At 33.6% G+C, this 20,527-nt stretch overlaps 2 protein-coding genes across 15 annotated transcripts in view; both read right to left on the bottom strand.

Moving 5' to 3' along the window:
* Window positions 1-2,866: 2,866 nt before the first annotated feature.
* On the bottom strand, window positions 2,867-5,367 carry LOC145941029 (copper homeostasis protein cutC homolog). The gene is made up of 2 exons (XM_083046838.1): window positions 4,624-5,367; window positions 2,867-4,132 (listed from the first exon to the last, which is right to left on the bottom strand). Exon 2 carries the CDS (start codon window positions 4,130-4,132, stop codon window positions 3,398-3,400), a length of 735 nt encoding a protein of 244 aa, XP_082902964.1. The 5' UTR covers window positions 4,624-5,367; the 3' UTR covers window positions 2,867-3,397.
* A 96-nt stretch (window positions 5,368-5,463) lies between these two features.
* The window catches only part of LOC145940364 (uncharacterized), a 63,988-nt gene continuing 48,924 nt past the window's right edge, over window positions 5,464-20,527 (bottom strand). For 12 of the 14 annotated variants that reach the window (XM_083045566.1, XM_083045737.1, XM_083045987.1 and 9 more), the window contains 8 exons: window positions 20,180-20,355; window positions 19,758-19,974; window positions 18,973-19,094; window positions 18,260-18,436; window positions 12,379-12,693; window positions 11,591-11,842; window positions 6,827-6,960; window positions 5,464-6,503 (listed from right to left, as the gene is read on the bottom strand). In XM_083045566.1, the coding sequence (XP_082901692.1) occupies window positions 6,320-6,503; window positions 6,827-6,960; window positions 11,591-11,842; window positions 12,379-12,693; window positions 18,260-18,436; window positions 18,973-19,094; window positions 19,758-19,974; window positions 20,180-20,355 (1,577 nt within the window). In that variant the 3' untranslated portion in view covers window positions 5,464-6,319. Of the gene's footprint in view, window positions 6,504-6,826; window positions 6,961-7,223; window positions 9,920-11,590; window positions 11,843-12,378; window positions 12,694-18,259; window positions 18,437-18,972; window positions 19,095-19,757; window positions 19,975-20,179; window positions 20,356-20,527 lie in introns of those variants that run through there. The other 2 variants (XM_083045910.1, XM_083046339.1) reach the window with 2 other exon arrangements.

Below are 20,527 nucleotides of genomic sequence, written 5' to 3'. Positions count from 1 at the left end.
GGTATATTAAAATAATAATTATAAAGTTTGTTTAAATACGATTAATATTTTCTCACAAGAAATTAGCTGATTAAAGCGTTAATTTGCTAAATAAATTTTAAAATAATAATATACCGCCGAACGCCGAGCCGAGCCGAGCTCCGAGCGCGCACGCCATTCTTACGCTGGACCCCCACCACTACGATTTGGGACTCGGCCATCTTGTCGCACGTGTCACGTGTTGCGCGCCATACTTACGGTGGACCCCCACCACTACGATTTGGGACTCGGCCATCTTGTCGCACGTGTCACGTGTTGCGCGCCATACTTACGGTGGACCCCCACCACTACGATTTGGGACTCGGCCATCTTGTCGCACGTATCACGTGTTGCGCGCCATACTTACGCTGGACCCCCACCACTACGACTCGGCCATCTTGTCGCAACGTGTGACGTGTGCGCGTTGCGCGTCCCGTAACTGGCAGTGCCAGTTCGGCAGTCCGACACTCGACGTCAGTATTGCTGTTGCTAGGTACACTTTCGATTGTTCGCACGCGCGATCGACGTTTGCGCGCTCATCGCCGATCCGCGACAGTACGAGCGTGAATTTAGTGTTTTTAAGTGCTTAATTATCATATAAATCCGATCGCGTCGCGAAATCGTGTACCAACATCGTGGTCGCGATCGCACGAGCGAGTCTATTACATGGGCGAGTTTACTACACGGGCGGATCGAATTATCAGCTGCGACGCTTTCGACGCGAATTTCCCGAGTTTTTCGGCGTTGGCGATCCGCGATTTCTACGTCGTTGAATTGTGAAATATAAAACTCTTGGAATATCGACGACTCCTGACCTAACCTAACCTAACCTAAGTGCGTCGCGGGGAAGTCGCCGCATCATCGTCGTTCGATGAGGCCCTCCGATAAGTGGGCCTAGAAAAAAGCGGCGACACGAAAACAGAGCATCGGTTCTATTCGCGCGCGAATAAGCTCTCGCGATTCTCGCGTTTTACCGAAACGCGTCGCGAACGAAAAAAATAACGCGAGTCCAAGTGTTTAGAGTGAGTGCCATAAAGGAACGGTGCGGAGAGAGAGAGAGAGAGAGAGGTGGCCCGGTGAGGCATCGTGCAACTGCGGAGCAACGATAGGGTAAATATAATTTATAATTTATTTAACTTTTCATTTTTTATTTGTGAGATTAAGTATCTATTTATCTTCGCGATAATGATTCAAATTTTATATTGTTGTATAATAATGAATATAAAATATCCTGGATTTTATATTTTGAAATACTTAGAATATTTAATAATAATAATAAATATAATAATTTTTAATAATTTAATAATAATAAATATTTGTATATGTATAAAATACAATTTCTACATTGTATTATATTTAAGAGATATGTAGATATAATTATTTATATGTAATGCGTACCTAGATTCTTTCACTATTAAATATTTTAATTTAAATATTTTTTATAATTATTTCTATCTTTCTTTAAAAAATATTTCTTTGCAAATTATGTAGTTTTTTAATATCTTAAAGCAAATAACAAAAGTTAACTATGCGCATAATATAATCATTTTTTGAAACATTGAAATTAATATTTAAATTTTCAAATTAATTTTAATATTTCAAAAAATGATTTAAAATATTATAAATAATTTAAATATTTTAATAATTGTTTTATATAATATTTATACGTTTATATTTTACAGATTAACATTGTCTACAACTCCGCACATCAAATTGGTGAGTGTTGAATTATTTAAAAAAATTTTATTATTATTGCGGTTAATATCTATGAATGTTGCCGAGAGTCTCTCTTACTAACTTAGACAAATTTTCAAGCGTATCAAAAGATACAAACATATATATTTTTGATACATTGGTGAACAATATATCTTACATTGTCTATTCCGAGTGCATTTTCTATGCACAATAGCTTACAAATTAAGCGACTGTCAATTAGCTCACAATTATAATTTGTTATTTTTTATAATGTAAAATTATCTTTAAGTTTTAATACTTAAATATTTAAGAAGTCATTTATTAATAATATAAAAAAAAATCTTTATTTTTATAGTAATATCTTATTTTATCAACTGTAGTAATAAATATGTAGGTAGATAATTCCATTAAAAAGTAACTCAATAAGCTTCTTAGAATTATTTTCATGATATAATTTATTCAAATAATTTATTTAAATAATTTATTCAAATAAATTATGTCATGAATATAATTCTAAGAAGCTTATTGAGTTACTTTTTAATGGAATTATCTACCTACATGTTTATTACTACAGTTGATAAAATAAGATATTACTATAAAAATAACGATTTTTTTTTATATTGTTAATCTCAATCTTAAATATTCAAGTATTAAAAATTAAAAATAATTTTACATTCTTGAGAATTAAAACAAATTTATATCTAAATATCTATTTAAATACATTTTTTTCTAAAATAAAGGCATGTTCAGTCGATTCTCGAAAGTCTCGAAATATTATTGCCTCTTTTCCGCGATGCTGATCAACTATCTCGATACGTGTTATGCATTATATTCATAGTATCAAGAGGCTGTCATCGCTCATCGCGAGGGTTAGCAGTTTAACAGTTAGTCCACAATAAAATTAAATAAAATAATATTAATATGTTTTTAATTTGTTATAATACCTACTTTAAACTTGATTAATATTCTTGACAGTTATCAGCTGATAACTGTCAAAAATTATTAATCGCGGAAAAAGTATATATTATAAATACATATTATAACATATTATATTATTTACAACATATTATAATTAAAATAATAATATTTTGTAAATAATATAATGTGTTATAATACTTTATCTGCAATTAATATTTTTGACAAACATCAGCTGATAACTGTCAAAAATATTAATCGAATTTAAAGTATTAAAATATATTTTTTTAAACATATTATTTAATTTAATTTAATTTTGTTTAAACTGTCAAACTGCTAACTCTCCCAATGACAGCTTCTCGATGCTAGGAATATAACGCACAACGCGAATCGAGACAGCCAATCAGCCTCGCGGAAAAGAGGCAACAATACTCGCGAGAATCGACTTAACATACCTTTTTTAGAAAGGGAATAATATCGAGTACTTACGATAATTAGAATTTATTTGATATCGAATTTGCAATCTCTAAAGCTTATGTATAACCTTTCGGTTATCGAATCTCCAGCATTGATGAGCAAATAGTAATGATAAGGAGCAATTTATTAGCAGAGAAATAAAATACAAAATCACACACACACAAAATCAAAAATATAAATGTCTACAACGTCATTTGCTTTAAAATGAAAAGATTGCTTTTAAGGCGTTGTATTCTCTAGACATAGTAATCATATCAAAATATATATAATCAATATTAGATTATTATTAGAGTTATTTTTCACAAGGCGGTGCATTCGTTTCATTGATGATGTTGACCATTTCCTTCACCAGTTCCCTGTCGGTCACATTAATAAAATCATTCTCGTTAACACCCAATCTGACTCTATTTGCACCATAGAGCACCATTTTCCGCCTCTTCGCCGACGCGTGAAACTCCTTGGCACCAGACTCCACGATTTTACGAATGTTATCCTTTGTAATACCAGCTCCAGGCATAATTATTAATTTTTGTGTCTTTTGCAATAACATTTTTATCAGTTCTAATCCTTCCAAAGCGCTATTTTTCTGTCCCGATGTCAGAATTCTTTGGAAACCGAGATCGGCGAGGACTTGCATCGATTTTATAGAATCGGACGTGAGGTCGAAGGCACGACTAAACGTTACTGACAAAGGACGAGCGGCGGAAATAATTTTCTCGCATGCGACAGTATCGATCTCGCAGTCGGAAGTCAATGCGCCAAAGACGAATCCGTCCGCGTGATGATCTTTAAGAATCATCAGATCGTGTAGCATAGCGTTGATTTCTTCACTAGTGTAGACGAAGTCGCCACCGCGAATACGGATCATGGCGTAAAGCGGAATTGTCGCGAATTTCCTTATTTGCTTGATTAGACCTGGACTCGGTGTTAGACCACCTTCCGAGAGAGCCGAGCAAATCTCCAGTCGGCTGGCCCCACCTTCGACCGCGTTCCTCGCAGATTCTAAAGAATCGACGCAGATCTCCATCTGCAAAGTAAAATGTGTGATAAAAATAAATTTTAGTGATAAAAATAATTAGTGATAAAAATAACTTTTTTCTACAAGTGCACTGACGAATTAATTGTCTTTTAAATACAATTATCCATTTTCTTATATATCTCATTATTTTTTATATAAAAGTCTTAAAACGAGAGAGAGAGATTATCAAAAAAAGTTTATACTTTACAAAATATTTTGTATATTTTATTTTATTTAATATTATATCATATATTTCTGAAAATATAAATCAGAATTTATAACTGATTGATATATTCTGAATATATCAATCGACGCGGTAAAACGTTGCATCGTCTGCTGATGACAGACTGATGCACGATAAAATTATCGATTGAAGGAAAAAAGAACACCTTTAGAAACAGTAATACTTGTGTATCTTATATATACTGAAAAAAAATTATATACTAAAATGTATTGAAGCGAATAATATATTCGATTGAATTAAACTATTAATGACTTACCTCGATTGAACAGCTGCTGCGATCTGGTTGATAATAATATTGCCTTAAATTAGCTAATAATTATGTACTGTGTGTTGTCATATTCGTTATTAAACTATTTTTATTGCAAATTTATTATCTTTGATTCTGTTACGTAGATCTGCTTGCGCGTTGCTGGTAACGAAATTATACGTGTATATATTCGCGCCGAATATCTCGAAACGTGTCGCGATAAAAAATTTTGTTCAGTCTCAAATCAAGATCACTGCATCTCAACACATGGCTGCAATACTTAAATATGGTTGCCAGTATGCTGTCTGTAAATCGAAGTTGTGTAGCGAGTCTCGCCATCTGTATTTTACCGAAAGGAATGTCGTATACATATATTGTGTAATGATAACGCTATTGTTCATTGATGGATGCCTGCTTGAACTGTCTGATAATGGCATCATCCGCTTATTTGACAGTTCAACAGATGAATATGATAATAATAAAACACAAAGATATTCCAATATTCGCTGTAATAATATGTAAAATTTTGCTGAAAAATTTAAATTTAATAAATTTTTAATTATGCCTGTGATTATTCCATTTGGCAATTAGATGAGCTAATAAATATTTCATTTGTCAATCAGATGAGCTAATAAAAATTCCATTGTTGTATGCGGTATGTTAATATATGTTATTATTATCGCTACGTATTATATGCATATTTGTTTTGTCATCATAGATAATACTTTTTTAATTATCATTAATTACGCACATTTACATTTTTAAGAGCACATATAATATATACCTATAAATTCACAAAAATATATAAAATTCTTATTTATTAAAGGACAGGTGTTTGGATACAAGGTCTATGAAGCGTAATGTAATATTGTATTATACACAACATATATATAATATATAATAAAATAATACCAAGTGCGGCGCATATGTAAATAATAATAATAATAATAATAAAATCAATAAAATAATAATAGTAACAAATACATCAAGCAAACTTTATGAGCGATGACAATAAGATTTTTAGAATTGAGGGGATAAGACACTTAATTTTTTTTATCAAGAAATATATCAGTTCGTTCGGGGATCGCTTTTCCATTGGCAACTGACAAACATATGTACAGTGCGCATTTGATATAATATAGAATAGATTTCGCAGATTACGCACGTAATTAAGTTGACGAAATAAGAAGCGCGCATTGACTCTTTTAATTTAAATCATAAATTCGCGCTCTCGATTTATGAGCCGATGAACATTGTGACCAAAATGTAATCGTTCACATTTGATTCATTTATTTAACACTTTCCGGCAAAATTACGATCCTCGAAGAGTATTCGCGCACGAAATTGTCTCTCCCACATATCTCGTTTGATTTTCTTTTAACTGTTAAATATACAATTAACACGTATTCGCACACGGGCTTAACGTAATATAAAAAAAAAATGTACAATTTATAATTATCATCGCATTATTTCCCAACCACAAGCGGATCTAGTTTATCGTTTTCGAAAAAAAAGAATGTCAAACTGATAAAAATACATAATATAAATTCACAAATTCGATTAATATTAATCCCGCGTATTTCCGAGAGAGAAGATAATTCTCCTTCCGCCTAGATCCGCCTAGATCCACCGTAAATCCGACTAAAATTCAATAGCGATGTACATACAAGGGAAGAGGGAAGAGTGAGATGGGAGACTTGGAAAATCAGAGATCGCCGTTTGAGACCGCGATCGGTGATGGGCTCGTGGAACTGTTAGAATTTGTCGCCCATTTGTTCTTGTGTGGATCGACGCCGAAGCCCTCGTCATAGTTTCCCCGTGTGATGAAGAGCTGCTTGAAGTGCGGAATGCAATACAGCTTGCCGTTGTTTAGCGTGAAGGAGTCCATCCTGTTCGAACACATTACGTCGTGACGATGATTTCACATATTCACATTTTCGTTTAAACATAGCGAGTATTAAAAATTGTATATGAAAAGTAATATACAAAAAATACATTATCACACTATTTCATATATAAAGTTTTATATTAAACATAGTTACATTATATTTTTCACAAAGAAATTATTTAAAATTAATCACCAATGTTTCTTTGTACATTGAGACCAAATATACCTTCATAAGCGACACGATGCGTCTGAGTAGGATATTTCAGTGTGGCTAATGAGTATAATATACAAACAAGAATTTATACGTGTCTTTTTTCGTGTTACCTTAAAATGCAATTGCACTGGAGGCACCGGAAACATTGCTTATGGAAGATTTTGTTATTTGTCTCGACCTTTTCCAACGGGTAGACCTTCTTCTGGCAGCTCTCGCACACGTCCGCGCAGTTCGTCTGGATCTCCTATACGAGCGTTACGTCAAAAGAGTGGACGGTATAGTTAAACTTATCCCTATTAAATACTCCGCGATACAGTCAGATAAACGGGAAATGTATTTGACGAATATATATACGATGAGAAATGTGTGTATGAAGAGGTGTTTCAAGAGGGATATATGCGGACGTTATGTGAAAAAGAAGAAGTAGAAGAAGAAGAAAAGCCGCGTTACTTCTCGAATTGAGAAATCTCTCCCTGCTCCTTCTCTCCTCCTCCTGCTCCCACGAAAGAGATTTAGCATCTTCTTTATTTACCACTTATGTATTATCGTAATAAATGTTACACGTGAAACAGAACAAAGATAGCGTTATACATCGATAAGAAATGATACGTTAACAGACGCAATAGAGTCGTATTAACTTAGTATTATCGCTAACTATGCTACAAATTAGAAGGCCATTAACGAGAATTAGAACTTGCTAAGAATCGTCACGCGAGATTGTCTCTATTGATAGCTCGATTAATGGAGCGAATCTTTCGCAAATCAAAATCCAGCTTAGCGCTTTTCGTTACAAATCGCTTGTCTCCCGCATTCGTGACTCGAAAGTTATTATTATTGCACAAACAAAAGAAGGAAGACGGAAAATATATACGTTGTCTAGAGAACATACATCTTCGAATTTTCTCTCCTCTTTCTACAGCACTTAGATTACATATCTACGAAAATTCGTATACTCAAAAAGAATTCTTTTCATTCTCGACTCGACTCGAACTCGAAGAGCGACCGCATTTTACCCTGATATTTTACGAAGTCAAAATTGTGCTTCTCTTTCCTGGAAATATATTAAGTATATATATTGATACACAGGTATTTCATATCTCTATATATCGATGACATTCTCGTACTTAAATTTGCGCGAAAAATATGTCGAATTTACAGCGAACTTCTTGCTTTTTCATACGATCTTATGATAGTATCAAAAACAATATGACAGAGAAAGAATAACGTAGTGACAGATACAGACGATAGAAGACAAAAGTGATAAAACCCCATTGATAAAAATGCGTCTCACTCTTGAAAAAAAATATATAATATACAATGTAATCTAGATATAATACAACTAAAAGAGAAAGATTGACATTCGCGCTTTGCAAGACAATAAATACGTAATCACAACTTCTTTTATTGCACAAGTGTAAGATGCAAATGCGCAATGTATTTCGCGAATATTCCAATCGCTCAGATCAAAACGCGAGAAAAATATTTTCGTTTCCGTTTGTTTAGTAATCTCCGAAGACCGTTTTGATGGATAGACGGGTATAAAAATCTACTCACTATCGCGCTAAGCTGTAAAAAGATTAGAAATCTGTAAAAGCGATCTCGAAATAGCTACGTTTCCCTAATCGGCTAATCAGCTCCTAGAAAGCCTAAAATAGCCGCCCCCGATATACTTCCTCTGTATACAAATGATAATTCTTCATTCAGGCCCTCATCTCGCATTTTGGAAAAGCTACTCACTCTTCTTTTCGTTCGTCACTCTCACGCATTTCTTTCTCTTGCGCGCTTTCTGACTCTCGCTCTCTCTTTTCGTTCATTTGTCGACGAAAAACTTGGCACTTATGAAAATCAGAAATTTAAAGCGGTACTTAGTTGTGTGAAAACCGTAACGATGCGAGAAGAAAGTTCGGAATTTGAAATCGATGAAACAAAAATGTAGACTCCGGAAATTTCATTAATTTCCTATTATTTTTGTTTACTCACAGTAATACATATATTTTATAATCAGTGATCAATTTTGATTTATAATATATTCGTTTCAATAAAAATTATTGTGACTTGCAAACTCACTCGAGTATATTCAATAAAATTTGGCACTCTGTAAAGTCATTAAAATCGTTCATAATGACCTCTGTCATAATTAAAAATTATAATATAGAAAAATGGTTAATAAAATACGTTTAATTACGTTCGACGATTTGTGTTTTAAGAGAGTAATATCAAGTAATGGAAGATTGAATGCGCATCGTTACGAATTTCACTATTGAGAAGCAAATCCATCTCATGCATTTTACAAAGATCTTGTCTCAACGCATCTATAGGCACCTTATAAAGAAAGAATCTTTGCAAGAAACGATAAAAGTCGCGTTGCTGTATACGACACAAATGGACGCTTTCTCTCTTTTTTTTTTCTCTAATTTCACTCTTTCTTATCTTTCGTTTATATATGAAGTAAATTAGTAGACGATAAGATTTTCTCTCTCTTTTTCTGTTTTATATATATCAGGATAAATCGAGCGTCTCTCTGCATATAAGGAATATTCGTTTTCTGTGATAAAGTCAATTCCTGTTGAACTTATCATTCAATTTTACAACTGTCGAATTTATTTCTTGTATAAATTTTTATTTAAAAAAAAAATAATAATGAGATGATCATTAGATCGATTAACGAGGTGTTTTGTGAAACTTTATGTGAAAAATTTTTTATGTGCAAATCAATATATATTAAATTTCTCACATGGTCTTTATATTTCTTATGTGACTCAGCACATTATCATCTCGAATGCTTTACAGCCATCTGCTAGTTTTTTTCTCTCTGTTGAGGTAATTTTCCATCTCTGAGTGGACGAAACGCTCGACAGATCCAACAGTCGTGCAGACTCGTAATACAATAATATATATATGTATATATATTAACATGCAACATATGGTACAGTCTACGCGGACTAGAGAGACTCACTATACGAACATAACACTCAATGTGTATGTGTGTTAAAACCAGCCCTAAAAAAACGAAAAGATCGTTACAATAATTGACGATAACCGAACATTATTGCCGTTGCGTGAGATTAAAGAAAAAAAAACTGCTTTTCCAAGATGGTTGTCCCAACGACGCACTCCTTCCTCCATCGATTCTTCTCCTCCTCTCTTTCCTTCTTCGATTTAATCCAGGGGTATTTTTCCTCCGTCTCTCTTTCTCCCTTTTACTGCTCCGCGTTACAAAAAGAAGATCACTTGATACTCTTTGCAATTATTTTCTCTCTACGATATCACATACGACACAAGCGGGCAAAAAAATTCGGCCAAAATATCGCATAGGCAGATTAAAAAAAAAAAGAATGTAAAGACGATAACGACAAATCAAAAAATAATCACACCGATCATGCTCGATAATAATCAGCAAGGGAGTAAAGGTTAAACCATCGATGTTCACGCTTAAAATTTTAAAACACATGTACTCTAAATTTCATTCAACCGTGTAAATTTATATTTTTGTTGATCTAGCGGGCTATTTTTTTCATTTTCTATAATCGTGGAACAATTTTACCGCTATGTGCACTTCATGCAAACAATAATTTCATATTATACCGACGAGTGAGTTTAAATGCAAAATTTACTTTTCAGATTGCATCGGTATTTTATGTGTATAGAAATATATTTTAACCAGAAAGAAATGATTTAAAAATTTAAAAACAATTTTAAAAACATAAACGTTCGGATAATATAATCGTCGCTTAAACAACATATTTTCAGATTTATCGTCAATTAAAATGCTATTATTCCTCCAAAATATAATAGCACACATTCGTAGTTTTTTCTTAAATTAAGAAGATTATTCATAGCTTTTCTTCTTAATATGTTCTTATTACTTCTTATTACGAATATTTGAAATTATAAACAAATAACTAGCTTAAAAGTATTTTGGCTAATATTAAAAAATACAACATTCGCCAATGTATACAATTTATACAATATAGCTTAACTTTTTGCAATATTATATCGTAGAAAAAAATAAAAAAATAAATTTTCCATGCTATGGAAAGTTATAATTACATGTCTTGTAAAAAGTTTTGATAATATATTTACATTCACAGAATCCATTGATTGTACGAAACGGATAAATAGCGGATTTAAATTATCATAAGCAAACAATTAGTCTTTATCGTAAAATATACATATACGTCGCCAAAATAAAGAGTGCAAAAATAAAAATCCTTGTTTTATATATGTATATACAAGACATATAGAATAAAATAAAATATAAATCAGTCGTGCTTTCAAGCAGTGCTCTTATCGCGTTTGAAATGCTGTGATTTGCTAGTTCAAATAAAATGCGCTTATTAAAAACGCGCGTATCAAAAATACATATCTTTGTTTGTTCTGAAATTCTGACGCAATATAAACACTGCTCACAATGTAAATTTAAAGAATACATTTATAATTCCAACATATAAGTTGATAAGCAGGCAGAATGATGACAATTCAAAAAATTCACACCGCATGCGCATACTTCATGATGCCGAGTCGTTCAAAAACAAAACAGGAATTTTCACTGGGAGAGATATATTTGGTCTTTTAAGTTTCTGAACGAACACACACACACACAAAATTAGACGCATATAAGCTAGCCAGAGAAATATCTTGTTACGTTCAAAAAGAAAGGATAAAAAAATGTGTGTTTTTCAAATTTAATTAATATGGTAGTAGAAAATCAAGACACAAATGACAGATGGATGGGCGTAAAATGATGGATGCAGGATAGATGACGATGATTATGAACGACGAATCGCGAATATCGTTTCGAGTATGATATTTGTCGAGGATGAGGGTGAAACGTGTGCGATTATATTTGACGAAGTGCTTCCATAAGTACTTACCACAAATCGATTAACTTTGACCTTCGGTGCGCGCGGAGATTCGTTGCTCTGCGAGCCGAGAGACTCGAAACGAGCTCTCAAACTGCTCGCGGATTCTATGCTCGACTGTTCGCCCGTGCCCTGAGCCATTTCCATTTCGGCGATATGGTGATTGCTGACCTTGCCATCGGTCTCCTCCCAATGCTCGAACTTAGCACGAAGGGTCTTGGCGCGCGCCGCATTTTGCGCTTGTTTCAAGAATTCGTCCTCAACCTAGGCGAGAATAACAGGCGAGAATTTCGTAAATTATAGGGTAATGTAACATAATCAAGAGTAAAAGACAGCTTTCCCGAAACGATTAAATCTGAAATATAGATTTGCTCCGAAAATTTGCATCAATTTCTTATCGCTGAATAAAACAATCCAGCTCGTTCCACTTTCAGAATATCAGTTTTTAATTTATTTAGTAAAATTAGAATTTCGAAAACTCATATAATGTGTAAAGAAAATTTTTAGAAAAGAACGAAAGGATTATATATTTCTATAATTTAAATAAATAACTCTATATGTTACATCTCCTTCACTCTAATATGCAATAATTTTAAATAATAGTTACAAAATAGAATCAGAAAACTGAACAAGATTTTTCCTTTTTGTAAAATTATTAGATTTACCCGATATTATACTAGAAATTCTACATTTATTAATTATATACAAAGTTATATTATTCTCTGCTTTTCATTTACATTTTGATTAAATCTTAACAAATTCGATGGAAAATCCAGTATAAATATTGCATGCATGCATACCTTATCAGAAGCACGGACGTAGTTGGGATCTTTCTCCTCAGCGCTCTCGTCGCCGTCAGACTCTTCGTTTTCTTCATCCTCATCCTCCTCAGAATCTGAGGCCGTCGCCTTGGCGAATTTGTCCTCGGGAGGTGGTGTGAAGCGTTTCAGAGGTTTTGGACCATCTGGCAGTTCCTCCTTGCTTGCGTTTTCCTCCATCTGTCGGAAGATGGACAGCATCTTCCTTGCCGTATCTGTGTGCACCACCTCGTCCACCCTGTCGTTGGCCCTGACGACATCGGGATCGCGGTATATCTCGCGATCCGGTGAATCCATCTGTTTGAACAGTTAAGATGATGTTATAATGTGACGACATGATAATCGAATAGCTCGAACCACATTACTTGATCATTTAATTTTCTTATCAAAGACAATCTCAATCCCTCTCGTATTGAAGAACTTAATTTATTAGATTTATTAGATTTTACAACATTTATAGCATAATTTTTATTAACGTTTTTCTTCTATCAAAGTTCTTTTCTTTTCTTTTTAGATTTTTATAAAACAAATTATGTGATTCGATATTTCTCAATTATTATTGCTCACTTTATGTTTAATGCTTCTATTACGAATTGTTCTATTACAACAGATATTAACACATCAATCAAGCATTATAAAAACATCTAAACAAGATGGGATATAATTAGAATTGTTAAATATAACAAGGTTTATTCTTTTTCTTGTAAAACCTTATTACAGATAAAAAGTATTTAAAATTCAAAGAAGAGTTTTCAAACTTATGACTACTGATCATATTATTATTTCTATATATTTCTTGATAAAAGCATGTGTTTTTAATTGGTAAATTCCACGCCAAATTTTTATAAAACATCTTTTTATAAAAAAGAATATGTCTTCTTGACGTCTGCAAAAGGTAAATATATGCAGGAAATAACAGCATTACAATTATATGAATTCTAAGCACAGTGTATTTTTAATGTAAAAACGATAAACTAAAGATTTATATTTAATTAAAATGAGAAAGTAATAATAATTATATTGTAAAAATAATCTTTTTACTCAGAAAAAGATTTCAATTAGCTGAATATACACATATATTTGAATATATTTTAATGCATTAATCTTGCTTATTAAAAATTTGTGCATGCAATTCTTGCATACTAATTACACATTATTTTCACTCGAATTAGTTTCATTTTTCTAGAAATTTATCAAATAATTATTATTAAAAGTATTGTAGGTTGTGGATATATTTATTAATTCACATGCAAAAAATTTTTTTGGGTAGAAAAATTATATGATAAAGTGACAAGAACAGATGATTGTGAAGAACATATTTCGTGTGTCTTTCATCGCACGATAATTTTAAATCGAATATTTAGACCTGTGATGCACACACACACACATATACCCACACCATATACGCACGCATACATGCATACACTTCGTCGGAAAGGATCTCAGGTAAGCTGGAGATTGGACGACCAAAATGTTCTTTTTTACATGCTGTCCGACGTGAGTCAGCTCTAAAGGTTCTAAGTGTGGGTGGTATGGTTATAAATCTCGTGTAGAAATTACTACAAATCTTTTTTTATCGAAAATTATTTTATAAAATAAACAAATGTATAAATATAAAATAATATATAATTGTGTATATAACAAAGTTGGAAAAAAAATATTAAAAAACGACAAATTATAGTTTAAATAATATCTTCAAAAATAAAAAAGTTTATGTATATGAGGATACAATGTTAAAAAAATATATATTATACATGTATCGCGCACAAAAAAAAATTTTGGAGAAAAGGCAATGGGTGAAAAAAAATCTGTATGAGAAAAAATATGCAATGTACATAAATAGCTGAATATTCACGCTTTGAAGTTTCACAATCATTCATACTGCAATATCAACAAGAGTTCCTATTATACAAAACAGGGTCCCTTTTTTACGAAAGTTTGGTCTCTCCGACAGAGACTGTACCCATTTGTACCTGAACCCAAGCAGGTCAGGTAGAAGCTGAAAATCCGATTGTACATCGCATGGAGCGATCGAAGGTTGTGACATTTTAAAGGGACCACCCTTGCTTCAGTTCTAATAGTTCAGGTCTAATAGGGGCGAGGAGATCGGGATTGTCGACCGGAATCGTCGGCTTAATCGGGCAAAAGGGTTGCGAACCGCTTCAAGGTTGACGACGACAAATTGACAGGTTCAAGAGCAGTACCCGCACTATGCGGAGCGGTCAATTGTCGTGTCACTTGCGACAATCCGACTAATTTACTCTTCTCGCTTTCGTTTATGTCGACGAATTTGCTCTTCAGCGAAAAATATTGAAGTGCGTGAGTGCAACCGTTTCTCTTGAGAGAGAAGCGACACTCTTCAGAAAGCAGCGAGAGAGAAACAGTCTCTTCGAGAACTTGTTAAAATAGATATGTTACTGTTGGGAGGAAATAATTAAAGTAATTAGAGTTGAAATAGATAGATCACGTAATATGGGTGATTCATTACATGATTACGGTGAAAAAAAAAGGAAACTGAGACTACATGCTTCGACTATTATCGTCGTATTATCAATTAATCTCAATCTTAATCATTGCAAAAAAATATAACTTTGGAAGGTAACTCTAAATTATCTTATCAACGATCGTGTTAAATTCGAATTAACTCCAGAGAGGACTTTTAGTCGAAAAGGAAATGGGAAATCAATCATTGTCGCGCGGTGTTTTTATTGAATTACGCGAGAGACCTGGTGTTTATCGCATTTAGTCTAGAATTGAGGAAATTTCCGTCACATAAAGTTAGTGAACATGAATGAATCATTCCACCGTGTCTTAATTCACAATTATAAATATTTGCAAATATGAATTATAAATATAATACAATAATTATTAATAAGTAAGAAGAGAGAACATAAGAAAGCAAAAATATAATATAAGCAATGAAATCGCAATTAAATAAGGAGTAGGTGTATTCTCGAAAAAAAGATTTATCTATTTCCGACGCGCCTTTAAAGAATTTAATTTGGTTAATTAGCACAAAAGTCTGTGCTTTTTAATTAGGGTGGAGTGAAGGCAACGTTTTGATACACTGATTCTTGGCCGGATTTCGTATTAAGATTTCATATTGGAATAAAATAGAGCGGCGGAGAGAGAAGCTACGGGAGCGTACTTCCAGCGGAATTCCATAAAATCATCAGTCCAGAAAGGATATTTGATCACACGGTATCCTTCAAGCGGCAAATCAAGCCGCGACGAGAAAGAGAGAGAGAGATTTCGCCCTGCAAGCGACGTCCGTTTCTTCACAGATTACCATCAACGGAAACGCACTTACGGTCGCGCGACGCGAGGCCAGAAAAAGATCTCGATTGTACTCGCGAGTGTACGTTGAAAAGTAATTAAAACAATCAACAATTCGATGGGAACACACGGTGCACGGTTACACGCGTATTAATGATCTCTCTAAATATGGTAATTGAAACTTTCATATCAGAGTTTCTCGCGCAATTTTCACCTCTCCTGCAAACGCAAGATGTATCACTCGCGATATAGAATGGTCTACTTAGAAAATTTGATTAAAAAGATCTGTAATACTGTAAATATTTTGTCGATATCGAGCGCGAATGCACAGTGCAATTAATTAAACATAGATGATCAATTATCTTCAGTCTAAAATTTTAGCGTACCTATATCAAAATTATTCATACAGCTAGCGAACTTCATTTAAGAAAAATTCAGATACCAAACGCGGTATTTTAAAAAAATTCGACTGCAATTGCAAGGCATTATTAATTTGATGTGTTCAACAGACGATCGAATACTTTTCAATTAAATTGTCAAGAAATATCACAGCAAACGCGTCACACAGACACCAAATAATCGTAAATTAACGAAATCTCAAATGTGAAATAACGATCACAGTATCTTGCCGAAGAATTTAGTCGATCGCGATCGCAGAGAACATTATTAATCGGAGCGATTTGATTACCTGTCAAACTGTCAACTAGAAACTTGAATCGCGTCACTTTTTCGAACCGCGCGAGTCAAACACCAAGAGAAGGATCCGCAACCAGAGAGAAATCTTGCGAGATTACTCTGTACCGAAAGAATCCAGGTACTTTCGACAATCTGAGCAACGTAATTACGAAATGCTGACTTGACCGCGTTTACTGCGTGGGGGATCGCGATAATTACCTTTCCGCAATATTTAATAACGCTTCCTCGGCGAGCGGATGAAGACTAAGCGTCGTCGCTCAAACCGTCTGCCACCTTCGACGCGCTCTCGAGGGAGACTCTCTTTCTCCGGTTCGTGAGAAGATCGTCGCGACAGCCGGTCGCCGGTTGCTATGCCGTTCACACGAGGAGGATACGGCAATGTGTATTTCTCTCCTTCGGGTGTGTGAGTTACTGCGATGAGGGGGGCTTCGTGGAGCGCGCGAGCGCTCGCCCTCCTTCTGTTGGGTCCCCGGACCCGCCACGAGTTCCCGGTCTGTGCTCGTTGCCCGTTTGCTCTTCACGAATGGAAGGATGTAGGAATACTAACGGTAAAAGTATGGTTGTGCTGCTGCTGCAGCGTTGACCACTTCGGGGGGGTTCAAGGACAGCCCGGTTTGTGTTGGAACGTCGACTCGCTCTTGTGTGAGTTGCGCGCGCGACTCATCGTCGGACCCTTCGTACAGGGGCCTTTTATTATAAGCTGCGTCCGAGAGTATGCTGAGCTCTCGTTATCGCGCTCCGATAATTATCGATAAACACGCATTTCACAGTGATACATTGACAGAGCGAGAGAGAGAAAGAGAGATAGAGCTGGGATTTAGGGGTTGCTATTTTTGGGTACGAGATAAACGATATTTCATTCTTTTGCGAGTAATAATTATTTTATTTAAATATAAGTATTTTATTTTAATTTTAAATATGTGTGTACTCGCGAAATTAAAATTATTTTAAATATTATATTTTAAATATAATCTAAACAAAACAATTTCTCTTGAAAAATATTGCGTATGTTATTTATAAAAGAAAAGTAATTTAAAGAATTTATCATAACACAATATATTTTCAGAAGACTCTTATCTTTCTTGAAACTCATTGTACTTGTGTTAAAATAAAGAAAAATTTTATTTGGAGGGAAATTAATCATAGCTGTTGTTTTTTATATGATTTTTTTTAAATATACATATATGGGCTGTTATCAATCTTTGTCGGATAATGATAAGTTCTTTGACGAATTTGGAATCAATATCTTACGAAATAATTTTGGACAATTTTGTTAAATAACTCGAGTTATTTAATGCAAGGAACGTAATTTAATTGGGGAAAGTAACAAACCACGTTAATATTAAAAATTAAGAATAAAATATTAAAACATAAAACATGAAACTGCAGGTGGTTAAAAACGTGCAATATTTTATGTGCGCGCAATTTAGTCTCGTATTGCTAATATCAACGTAAATCAATGTCTTAACATATCTTTACACATATATATATTCGCTTTATCAATAATCGAAGTCTTTATCAGTGAGTAATAACGTCATTGCATGAGCAATAACGTGTTGCATTTGAAATACGATAAAAATAAATTAATATACGAAAGATAATAGTATCAGAAAGGAAAAACAGTCATTGAAAGCTTTATCCCTAGCGTAACGTAATAATTTTATACACGTTTATTTCTACATCAGTTACTTGATTAAGTGAGTTTTATTAGTTTCTATATATTTTTCTTCTAACTCGATAGAGAGTATTTTTTTAGCGAAAGTCGTTTTACCGAGTATGTAATGCGATACATTATGCGATTACTTAATTAGTTAACACGCACACGCATTTGTTAGATGAAATCACACAGAAGCGTGAGTCAATCAACGACAACAAGGTCAAAGGATCGAACCTTGACTTGACCATCGCGAGGAGGTGTGATGCGAAACTGCTTTCGCTGTTTCTCCGGTTCCTTGTAGGTCTCGAAGAATTTAAACTTGTTCGAAATTTCCGAAGTTTCTACGTGAACCTCCTCGGTCGCATCTGAGCTGCGTACCACATCGTCTGAGACTTGACGACCCATGAACGCCTTTTTCGCAGATATTTTCGGAAATTATCTACTTAGATCATTACTAGAAGCGATGACATTTGACCTATTCCGCGCAAATGTTCTTACGTTTGATATCTCTTGTTCAAAGGCGAGATAGGTTTGTCTCAAATAGAGTATTTTTCTTGACGCAACTTTTGCTTTGAATATTAAATTGAGCGACGTAACATCGGATGATATAAATAAATAATACAATATGTGATAATAGCTAATAATAAAGAGAATTTTCAGAGTATCTTACTTTGAGAAATTAAATTAAATTAAAGTGTCCAAAAAGTATAATTTTTTAAACAAATGTATATTTAAAGAAACCATCTTAATCTTTTAATAAACTGAAAAATATTTTTTAAATTAAAAATAAATTATATAAATTATATATTATTAAAATATATAGAATTTCTTACAAACTCGTAATTTTAGCAGACGAATCAATGTCTGTAAGATTTCAAAGACGAATCGTAGAAGCGACTTAATCGAAGTTTTAATCGAATAATAAATAAATAAAAAATTAAACTTACGTCTCGTGCACGTCGTGGGATTTCAGTTGGTGTCTTCGGTTGCACTGGCGTTACTGGACGTCCTGTTTTCGCTGCAGAGGCATCCAGTTCCAAAAAGAGCGATCGCGATTTCCTGCTGATACCTGTGTACGATGACCAACATAGATTACTATAAATCAATCTTGTGTTTTTAAACTATTAATTAGCATCGTCGATACTTTCCCTTTGCACATTTCGACAACTTATAATTACTTGTCTCTATATCCGGAGCAAAATAATAAATCTCACAGAGAAGCCGATGAATATTAATATGACCTCTTAACACAGTCTTCTATTCTGTAGAGACTTTTTGCACTGAATCTTTCTCATATATTATATATAAGCAATATTAGTTGCTTTCTTTCAAGCTTTTCTCTCTAATTCTTGACAACAGCGTATGAGTGTGTACATCTTATTAAAATGTATTTCATTAAAAAAAAAAAAAATATTAATTTTCTATTCAGACATCACCTCATTACATTTATTCATCCCTAATTATCGATAATTAAATTAATTTTGAAATGCAAAACGATACAAACAACGATAATATTTCTTTTTTATATTTTTCAGTGCAAATAGATTTTTATACGTATTTCCAATTATCTCACAAATCTTCTACACTTTTATGGTAATCATTTTTGATTAAATATTTCTTCGAACTCTTTTGCGATATATATTAATATCTTTGTTTATTTTAAGTTGGTTTATATAACATTAATAATTTTCAATTCGCAAGTCATTTAATTAGTGAAAATATTAATTTGTACCTGCTGCGATTACTTCTTCGTCGGCTTTCTCCGGTTTCGGTTTACTGTCGATTTCGTCGTCCGAAGCTGCGATTGGCTCGCCTCGTTCAAATCTCTCTTTGATGGAACGAGCGTGGGCAGTCGAGTGCTGGATCTCATCTGCCGCATTTATCTTCGTGACGCGGTCACTTCCGGCTACTGCCTGCTGATACATTTCCTTCATCTTACCCTGTTTACCCTGCAAAGTAGAGAAAGAGAGAGAATATTATAATAGCGAAATTATATTGCGAATTATTTAAAAAATAATAATAAATAACTAGTGTGATGTATTAATTAATTGTAAGTCTCTCTCTTGCAAATAGCAAGTATTCCTCCCTTCGAAATAATTATATCTTATTATTTTTTTATCTAATTATTTTTATAGAGGTAAATATTATAATTACCATGAACAATCGCGAGCGGATTCCTGCGATTTCTTCCTTCCTAGCCTCGCGCTGAATCTCGCGCCTTCCCTGCTGACTGGTGGATTCCCAACGATTCTTGATGTCGTCCATCTTCGAGAAACTGATCGGTCGTTCACGTGTGCTGCGTTTTGCCTTCACAATCTCGGTTTCCATTTCTGAAAAATCACGAAAGAAAATAAATAAATAAATAGAATTACATTCGGCGCACGAAAGAACATATGCGAAAAAAATGTTTATTGGGAAGAAATAAAAAATTTTACATTTAAATCGAGGGAAATTTCCATTTCTGCCAAATTAATTTGTTATGCAAAATTTGTATATCGCGTG

Source organism: Prenolepis imparis, unplaced genomic scaffold, assembly GCF_030444845.1.
Source record: "Prenolepis imparis isolate NDT839.2.m4 unplaced genomic scaffold, iyPreImpa1.0 SCAF_1, whole genome shotgun sequence".
In the NCBI taxonomy this organism is placed as follows: domain Eukaryota; kingdom Metazoa; phylum Arthropoda; class Insecta; order Hymenoptera; family Formicidae; genus Prenolepis; species Prenolepis imparis.
Note: the sequence above shows the minus strand (reverse complement) of the source record. Positions and strands in the feature narration are given on the sequence as shown.

What these genes read in the sequence shown, in the direction of transcription:
- LOC145941029 (XM_083046838.1), bottom strand. Translation starts at nt 4,132, where the DNA reads ATGGAGATCTGCGTCGATTCTTTAGAATCTGCGAGGAACGCGGTCGAA.